This window comes from Echinops telfairi, unplaced genomic scaffold (assembly GCF_000313985.2).
Source record: "Echinops telfairi isolate 266 unplaced genomic scaffold, ASM31398v2 ScPeMD7_6;HRSCAF=24_0, whole genome shotgun sequence".
Taxonomy (NCBI): Eukaryota; Metazoa; Chordata; class Mammalia; order Afrosoricida; family Tenrecidae; genus Echinops; species Echinops telfairi.
In genome coordinates, this window is record NW_022103902.1 from 9,209,877 (window position 1) to 9,220,152 (window position 10,276).

Consider the following 10,276-nt stretch of genomic DNA (forward strand, 5'->3'; position numbering starts at 1 on the left):
AAAAAAATAATAAATCTCAGCATTACAGAAAAAAAAAAATTCAATAGGTAAGGAAACCCAATGTATGTAGTTCAGTTCTATTGCATAACATGGCGTGTCTGTGAGTTAGAATGGATTAGATGGCAGTGGATTTGGCTTTGGGTTTTAAATAATCTTCTGGAAGCACCAAGACAGAGTTGAAAAAATAAACAGAAATTTAGAAAGCTACTTAGAATATTTTATTAATTCTTAACACTACTAATTAAAAAATGATGGTACACCTAACATTCTTTGGTGTGAACCTTTGACCATTCTAATCTACTTGGAACTGACTACCGCATATACTCGAATATAAGCCGAGGCACCTAAGTTTACCAGAAAAACTACATTAAAAATGTGCTGAAAAACTCTGCTGATACATGATTATATACAGTAATAGATGTGAACTAACCACTCTGGGGTACTGAAGGACATAACACTCGCTATAATGGTCGACAAACTACCAATAAGACTCGTGGCTTGACTGCAGGCATAATCACTAATGAACGCCCATTCCTCAACGATGTTTTGTTATTTCTAGACAGTGCCCTGTCCCTTTAACGTGGGTTCTACACGCTTCATAGATAGCCATTGAAGCTGACACCTGAACATTGAGAGTTATTTAGAATTCTAGTGGAAAGAGACAGGTAAAGTCTCATGGAAGAGATAGCTGACGATGTCTAGAGGGTTTACTTGTCAACATAGCCTGAATTTCTGGAGTACATTAAATTCCATGCTGATGTGCTAAGCCAGGCCTTTTAAAATAGCTAGCAAAATGTTATCAAGTTAGGCATTTGAAGTTGTGTAGTACAAGATTGTTTATAGTGGCAAAAATAAAAAACAAATGACCTCCCAACAAACAAACCGTTAATTAAATCACTCATATGAAAAATAAACCCATTGCTCTTTGAGTTAATTTTGACTCATAGACCTATAGTGTTCCGACAGCTTGTACAGAATATTCTGGTACTTACACAATGTGTAATATATTTGAAAAGTCATGATTAGCATTATTTTCAGTATAATAGCAACTCCTCATCAAGATGGAGAATTAGACAAAAAGCAACCTAACCTAAACATAGCTAAATGATAATAGAGGGACATTCATATATTCTTATCATATGCCTGGCGCTGTCTTGTAACATTGAACAAATTTTAATTCTCACGACTCTATCCAGTAGGTGCCATCACTATCCCTATTTTTAGGAAGCAGAAATGGAAGCACAAAGATGTTAATTTCCCATGAGGTTGAGCACTGACCAAATATGATCTTGGTTCTTAATGTTTTGTACACTTTCGTTTTCTTCTTCCACCTGGCATTGGGAATCCCCAAATGCCAGAGTTGACATGGGTAGGAAATTCATGGAACTTCCAACCATATATTGAAATATGTCTTGACAAGTCAACCCCAAACTTGCTCAGATGAGTTAGTAAAAATTACTATTTGAGTGGGTTATATACAATTTAAGGCGATAATAAGTAGCACATGGAAAATATGTAATGAATAATTAAAAATTATAAATGAGATCTGAGCCTGCTATTATGGGACTAAGTTACAACAATTTTGATAATGTGGGGAAAACTTTTTCAAGTTAAAATAGTTTGTTACAATTTCAATGGATACAAATGGAATAGGAGCTGGGAGCTCAAAGGGCCAATAAGGGAAGGAGATGTTTTACCTTAAACATATGGCAACAGCATTTTATTTTCTGCATTAAAATAATAGATATTTTATTTTTTTAACCTATAGCTATAATGCAGATTCTTTTTTGCCTGCAGATAAAATTACTTCCATTTCTGAACTGCGCCCTAAATTGACACTGAATTTCAGCTTATTCTGAGGTCAACCAAGGGCTCTGGTGGTGCAGTGGGTTAATTATTGTGCTGCTAACTGCAAGGCAGTGATCAACCCCTTCCCTGCTCCCCACCCCAATGGCTACCCAGAAGAAAATAGAGGCAGTCTGTTTCCTGTAAAGATGTACAGCTTCAGGAACTCTAGGAAGCAATTCTACTTTGTTCCATGGGGTAACCAAGAGTTGATGCCATCCACTTGATGGCAGTGTGTTTTAGAGTTGAGATCAGGTAGGACTCGATTTAGAGCCCTGGTGGCATTGGACCAGCATCCCAGCAGTCAGAACCACCACCCACAGTGACAAAAGGTGAGGTCTTCTGCTCACATAGTTACTGTCTCGGGAACTCACAGGGGCAGTTCTACCCTGTCCCGTAGGGTCACCAGGAGTCAGAATTGACTCAATGGCACTGAGTGTGATTTTTATTACCAAAGTAGAATTGGGGGCAAGAGCAGTGCCTCAGTAAATTTTCAGTTTCCAGCTGACAAAATCTATAGTAATGTATACAGTAAATAAAACTAGATTGACTCTTTTCCACATATCAACCTGGATTTTAAGGGTTTCCTTCAGCCTCTTCTAGAATCATCTCTCAAAGCACTGTGGTAACATTTCAGGCTGACTGCTTCCTGTTGGTTGCTAGGCACTCATGCCATCCTCCCTGCTGGAGCCTGTAAAGTGCCACGCTGCTGTACTCGCTGCTACTGTGTGTCACTCATATCTGCTCAGCTCCTGGGAAATGATGGGGCTGATGGTCCTCTCTTCTGGAAAACCCTTCGGCACAGAGATTCTTCTCAGGTTGTATTTTTAACAGGTTGAATTGGAAAGCCACTAACCTTTCTTAACTCTCTTCAATCAGGATCCAATTATCTTCTGACTTATTGAGTAATTAATTTCCACTGCTCTTTTCTTTTTCCCACTCAGCACTGTAACTGTTAGCAGAGGCCTTCGATCCCCTGTGCCTCTTTGGCAGAGGATTTTTCTCTCCATCATCTACAGATTACTCCCTCCTGTTCAGCCTCCCTGTCATCTGTGTCAGCAGCCACCAACTGAAGGGGGGCTTTTCAGAGGGGGTAGCTGTATTCATGTCTGGGCTTTTAAATTCTGGTAATGAGGGGATTGGTTTGTATAGAAAAACAACCATTTGTATGCCTTGAAATGTTTCCTATCTGTTACTTTTTATTAAAATAACTAAGGTTTATAGAAATCTTTAGGGTCACAATCCTAAAATTCCTAAATGGGTAACCCTTTCCTTTACATTGTTATTAAAGAGATGAAATTGGTCTGGCCTAGAATGTTTATACAGTCTTTCTCTCCTGCACTATTACATGTATGTTTGAGCTTTCATCTGGACTTGAACGGAGTGCAAATTTAAATAGACATATCATTTTACTGCTTGTTTTTTACAAATATGAGTAATATTATAATACAGCAAGAAATGTTTGATGTTAGAAATGAGCAAGAAATCAGGAGGTGTTAGAAAGCTCTTTTAAATGAAGAAAATTTGTGTATATATATATATATATGTGTGTGTGTATCTTTACATTTGTGTTTGAATTAAGGCGAAGCATCAGCATTGCGTTACTGGACCCTAGTCTCTCAAGACTTTCTGTGGAGGTTAGAATTAGTGGAGACTAATACAGAGTATTGCTCCTACAATTAGGAATATTTGTTTTCCATATGATTCCTATAAGACATTTTTTATAGCCCCTACACCATAAATTAAGTCCTGCTCATATATTGAGTTAAGCATTGGACCACTATCTGCTAAGTCAGTGGTTCAAACCGAGCAACCACTTTTCAGGAGGAAGATGAGTGTGTCTGTTTCAGTGTAGATGCACATGATCAGAAACCCTAAGCGCAAGTCTGCTCTTTGCTTTACTCTGAATTAGAATAAACCTGCAGTCGGGTTTTTTCCCAGCAAAAAAATGAGTCCACTTCTCCCTTCTTCTGTAGTCACTGATGATAAAATGCTCAGACTAAAAGGATTAAGAAGAACAATTAGGTCTCGACATTACTTCTTGATCTCTCTGTGTTACATTAGCTTTTTAGGGGACAGCTTTGTGTGGCTGACACATTATACCAAGGATCCATGATGGTGCAGTGGTTGCTTGGCTGCCTACCCAAAGGTCAGCAATTAGAATGCACCAGCACCCAGGAGAGAAGCATATGGCCGGTGACTCCATAAGGATGACAGCCCTGGATCCCTACAGGGCATCCCACTTTGTCCTAAAGGGTCCTGTGAAGGGAAATAGGCTTCCCATCAGAGAAGGTTTGGTTTTTAAGCATCAGATTGGAGGGCAGTGATAGTTCACTGGTAAAATTCTCACCTTCCATGTGTGAAACCTGATTCTATGCCAGTGCACCGTAAACACAGCCACCACTTACCTGTCAGCAGAGGCTTGCATGGCGTTGGTTTGCTGAACAGGTTTCAGAAGGGCTTCCAGCCTTGGACAAATGGTATAGGTAGGTAGAACGAACCATTTGTCTTTAATAAACAGAATCACAATCAAGTTCAAAGATTGACTAGCATGTTACTAATCTCTGTATATAAGTGGAACTCTACATACAATAGTGAAATATTTTAGTGTAAATTTGCAACCTATATATTCTGATAAATTGGTGAATGTTTAAATGCCTCTAAGTTGTCATGAATATAATATATTCAATGAAATTGCCTTTCTACAAAAAGCATCCTCTCTTTTATTCTATTCAATGTTACATGATTTGAAAATGCCTTGTGCTAACTTCCGAGAAAAGTAATGACACTATTTATCTGAAAGGTCCATAAGAAGCTGGTGACAATTTTCCAGTTAGCATCTGTGTTAGGCAGCGTTGGCTCGGGAAACAAATCCAGAGACACTGCATAAGGGAGAGCTTTATATCAGGCAGTAGTTATATATCAAGAAAGCATGCCAGCCGAGTCAGTAAGTGTGGTACTAGTCCACAGCCCCTCTTCAGATGCATAAGCCACATGCAATGATAGAGACTCCGGGAAGATTGCTGGTTGGTGGATGGACAGTCACATGTATCCAAGGTTACTGGAAACATGACAGGGCTCTGGCAGCCTCAGGCTCAGTGGCAGAGAGAGGGGAAGGTTTCTAGGGCCTTCCTTATAAGAAGGCCACTCCCAGGAAGGCACCACCAGGCTCGACAGGTTGGATACCACCCCTACACTTTTATACATCTTCAAGTTGACAGAAAGTTATCGACAACAGCATCGAAGTGCTTTCCTATTGCACCACCCATGTGCCTACCTTTTTTCTGAGAAGAAATCAGACTTCTTAATTGGTTGGCTAATTTTTAAGCATTGTAGGTACAAGTCAAGTTACAAGTTATATTAGACACAGATTGATTTTGACAATTGCATTCAAGTAAAATTTCCTGGACTACAGAATTTTTTCTCTGTACTAATTTCCAGAAATGGCATTTGAGGAAAGCTCGTGGTGTTAATATGTTGGTCATGGACTTGTATTTTGACTTTGCTCTGGTCACAGGGTTCCTGGAAGCCCTACATGACAGGAAAACGGCCCTGCTGAGTTTCCATTCTTGTACATATTTGGAATCAGACTGCATCTCTTTCTCCTAGGCACAGCAGGAACATTATGAGCCAACCAGTTGGTGTTTATTATTCCTGTTATATGTGGTCACTGCTTAAATGGTTACCATTTCAGTCAATCTCTTGAAAGATAGTATCTGGAAATTCACTGATATTTTACTTTACAAGAGGGGTTATTTATGAAAAGTTTTAGTTTTAAGTCCATGCACACTTCCTTTTTAATTTTAGGTCTGGATCCAGAGATTGGCCAGGGTTTTCTGATTTCTATCCATCAGATCGCAGAATTGGGATTGGAAGCAACCTTGAGGGTTTCATATGGTGAATGCAAACATGAATCCCTTACTTGGTATCTATGAAAGATGTGTTGGGCCTGGGCCATAAATGTGTCCCCTGAAATTTACAGTGAGAAAACCTTGATTCTCTGCTTCATGTACCAAGGGGAGGCTATTGTAAAATACCTTGAATACATTTTAATTCTGAGACAAAATAGCCAGTGTTCCCATTATGATCTCAAATAGGTAGGTAGGTAGAAAGACAGACAGATAGATAATCTAGCCCCAACCCACTGCTATCAAGTTGGTAAATAACGTATTTTAAATCCATTTAAATGACTGATGTGTTGCTCTTAGGTTTCCATACCTTGTGGTAAATATTTCTAATATGGTCAATGCCAAAATGTTGACACTGACTATGGGGTCTTATAGCTCACTCTTGTCAAGATCTTCTGATAAACTGCTCACAAACAACCTCTCTCTCTCTCTTCTCCTCCTCCTCCTCCCTTTTTTCCCCTGACTAGGAAGAGTATACTGAAAATATATGTCTGAAAAATCAGGCAATGAGAATTCTGATCACAGTAGTATGACCCCTTTGTGCATGGGGTCACCACAGTTTAGCAGCTAACTCAGGGCAGCTAACAAGAATCACCATATCAAGAATCATCATATCACAAGAAGCATATCTTTGAGTCAATACAATCCAAATGTTTAACAGATGGCCTAACAAGGATCTTGAGAGATTTTGTTTCTGATTTGGGTATTGCTTGTACAGAATTGATTTTTAGCAATGTGCCCCCTACCTCATTGTTGATGGAGCATGTAAGTAAGTATATAGTAAACCAACTATTAGAAAGACGAAGGCTGTCCCATGAGTGAGAGATAAGTGTTCTAGAGATAACCAATGAGAAACTTTTCTTCCAGTTTTAGGCCTGACAGCAAGGTTCCCCACCTAGATCTGTTTAACTTATGCTGTTGCCGTCACTTTATTTTTGCTCATCAATTTACGGCTCAGACCTAAAGTTGTTAGCAGTAGTTTTACGTTTGCTCTCACACTTTCTGGAATTACAAGGGCACGTACAAAATTACTGCTACTAGTTGCCCAGTTCACATATGCACAGATTTATTCTAGGCAAAATGTGTCTGCACATGTCACTGTGATCGGTGGATGGCTGTAGGCAAGTTCTCTCAAGTGATGCACTTGTCCATCTGATTAGGGTAATTTCAAATAAAAGGTCCAACCCAAACAGTGATTTCTGAGGGGATCTGCTGGTTCAATTCAAAGAGTCAGCTCAGAAGGTGATGATGACTTTTGTGGAGATCCTAACGGGTTCATCTTGATCATTTTTCTCAAAGGACATGGGGTGCTCATGAGGAAGAAAATTGGAAACTGTATTGGTGAGAAAAAGGCTAGGAAACTTGTGTCACGGAATCTTTTCCCCCACTGCAACAGTGCACCTGCTTCTTCTCTGAGGGAAGCAACGTCTGCCCTGTGACAATGTCTTTGGGGAAGCCCCATCCACCCTAGCCCTGATCTTGCCCATTCTGCCTTTTCTGTTCCCAGACTCAGAACATTTAAAGGAACACAGTGGCAGTTCTCCCAGGATGCCAATGTAAATTGAGCGCATACTTCTTCAGGAAGGGTTAGAGAGATGGAGACACTCCTTGCAGACATGCATAGATCTAGATGGAATATATGTAGAAAAACAGCTTCGATCTTGATACTCTGGCTCAATAAACTTTTAAAAAATTATTTTATATCAAAGCTTTTTTACTTGCTCGTGGACATAGAACTGCTTCTGATAGCTATCAGAAAGGGAGACTAGACTGGGTGAAGGCATTGGAGCCTGGAGGCTTGAACATTTAGTAAAAGAAATTAAATGGGACTCGTTTTAGGAGATATGTTCTTGGAATAGTTAACTATGTTATTTTAATACTACTATGTTTACCTTTCTGAGTTCAATTTGTATTGCCTCGGTAATTTCTTTTTCTATAATATCTGTTGATAGTGGAACCAGAGAAGGTGTGACTGACTATCTTATAAGTGACATTTTACCTACTTTAGGAAGTTAGAGAGCCATACAATATTTAGAAAGTGACTATATAATTATTTTCAGTGAAAATGGAAGCCAAACAATTAGTACTATCAAGAGTGTCAGATGGAAACTCATATACCTATAGGGGAATATATTACTATAAACTTATTAGAATACCATTGAAGAGTACACACACAGAAATGTAAAATATTTGTATCTTTTGACCTATTAGAACTTACTGTAAGAGAGTAATCATAACTATAGGAAAAACTTCATTCTTAATGGGGCTTATCACATGTCCATTATTATATAATGGAAAACAATTGGTAGCAATCTAAATGTCTAACTCTATGCAAATGGTCAAAGATATTGTGAACATTGAGGAAGTTTATTCAGGGGATGGAAGAACATGAAAGATGTTTGATAGAATATATGACAACAAATTAGTAAAATATGCTTATGCTTCGAACAATAATAAGTACATTAAAATGTATATTAAAGTGTAGTCTATGATTCTGTTTGAATGATGAAACCATATGTGATTTCCATTTTCTTTGAGAATAGTTTAAAATTTCTCCTGAAGGAGTAAAATTATTATTTCTCTTGCAGCTTTAAGCAGCATAAGTGAAAGTTAACCTACATGCATTAGAATAAGACTTTTGCAGAGGAACATCGTGCAGCATGGATTCCTTGGCAGAAGGATTTCTTGGCAGGTAAGACCTGGGTTGACAGAAACCAACAGCATTTGTCTTTTCCAGATAACCTTGGGAAGCAAATAAGAGAGTTAGCTTTATGCTTTGGGATAATTTAGTGACTTTGATTAGGGATGGATGGGAACTAAGCCAAATTTACTTTTAGAAAAGTTTTCTAGGAACCATGAATATAGAAATGTATCATAAATACTTGGCGCATTATCACAAAACCGATATTTTATTTATCAATTTATTTTGTTTGTTTATTCACAAACATGTAGATTTTCTATGTGCCAGACAAAGGTTAATTCCTATCAACCCCATAATAACTCTCTGAGTTAGGTATTATTATTATTAGCCCCATTTGGTAGAAGATAACCGACACATAAGGTGCCATAGGATACCTTATGGTAGTTAAATTGGGCCCAAGCCAAATGATATTGTGTCCCCCCATCCAGGGAGAATTCAGCCTGCCTATCCCTCTCCCATATCATACTAAACAACAATTTGGGACAGGAGATTTCTTCCTAATGTTGAGTTGTCCTATACAATCAATACAAACATTAACTAACCATGGTACTTAGAAATAAAGACTAAGTCCAAATGTGTGCATTTAGAGGGAGAAAACTTAGAGTGAAGAAGATATATAAAAATAATTATATCTTTAAGTAAAAGGTGCCATGTGTTATATTAAAGATCTTGTGATTATAAGAAGTAACATTGATGCTTGACTGAGTTGGTTTGAATTATTTTCCATAAAGTGATATTTGAAATAAACTTTGAAAAATAAGAGTCATTTTATAGTCATATATATATATGAATTCAAAGGGTTCACGGAAAATGGAATTAAAAGAGTTTATTAAAGATGCGGCGTTTTGTATCCATTTTCAGTTTTCTCACCACCCAGTAAGGGCAGGACATAATTTTCTTTGACTAGAGTCCTTAAAGAATTATGGAGCCCACACCCATGATCAGTCTTTGACATACCTTGGTAACAATTCTGGAACTTCCAGACACAAACTCAACTGTTAGATTCTTTGTTACTATTATTGTGTTTCTTTAAGGCGATACTTTGGACACTTCTATCTTTTTGACTTGAAACAGAGATTCCCTTGTGGAGGAACAGACTAAGGAGGAAACTGAGAATAAGTTAGAAGAGTCGATTGATCAACTGGTAAGAAAATATTTAATTATCATTAGCTAGAAAATTAGTTAACAACTGTTAATATCTACTAATAATGCAATGTACTGTAGGAAGAATAAAGTGGTATCAGGATTGAGAAAAGACTCATTAAAAATCTGTAATATACAGACGACTGAGCCTTACTTGCTGAAATAAAAAAGGACTTGAAGCCCTTACTGATGAGGGCCAAAGACTGTGACCATCAGTATGACTTACACCGTAACTTAAACAAAGCAAAAATCTGCACTACTGGAACCATAAGGAACATCACCAAACACAAGTAAAGATTGGACTTATAAATAAATATACTATAATAAAAGGCAATAAATCATCATGAAAACAAACAAGCCAAAAAAAATCCAATTAAGATCGAACTGTTGGAGTTAAATGCTGTTGTACGTTGAGGGCTACTTGTAAGAGTTATTCTTTCATTTAGGAGAAGAAAATATATACCCATTAAATAGCCATAGTAGTCTTCACTTGTGTGATATTATCAGTGTAAAAATGTTGAATAAGAAATATAATATGGGCTAAAGAACATAGGGATGTTCATTGAGGGAAGGCAAGAACCTTTGAATTAGATCCCAAAGAGGTATTTCTAGGTACAGACATGGGAATGCAGAAGGAAAGTGAAAGAAAGTTTGACCTGAATTTTGTTTAAATGTTAAC

The 10,276-nt window shown here is 37.7% G+C and overlaps 1 protein-coding gene across 7 annotated transcripts in view; it reads left to right on the forward strand.

Moving 5' to 3' along the window:
- DZIP3 (DAZ interacting zinc finger protein 3) overlaps positions 1-10,276 on the forward strand; it is a 107,950-nt gene that overhangs the window by 16,885 nt on the left and 80,789 nt on the right. For 5 of the 7 annotated variants that reach the window (XM_004706463.2, XM_045286172.1, XM_045286173.1 and 2 more), the window contains exons 2-3: positions 8,342-8,445; positions 9,529-9,598. In XM_004706463.2, the coding sequence (XP_004706520.1) occupies positions 8,414-8,445; positions 9,529-9,598 (102 nt within the window). In that variant the 5' untranslated portion in view covers positions 8,342-8,413. Of the gene's footprint in view, positions 1-2,549; positions 2,664-4,117; positions 4,332-8,341; positions 8,446-9,528; positions 9,599-10,276 lie in introns of those variants that run through there. The other 2 variants (XM_045286169.1, XM_045286170.1) reach the window with 2 other exon arrangements.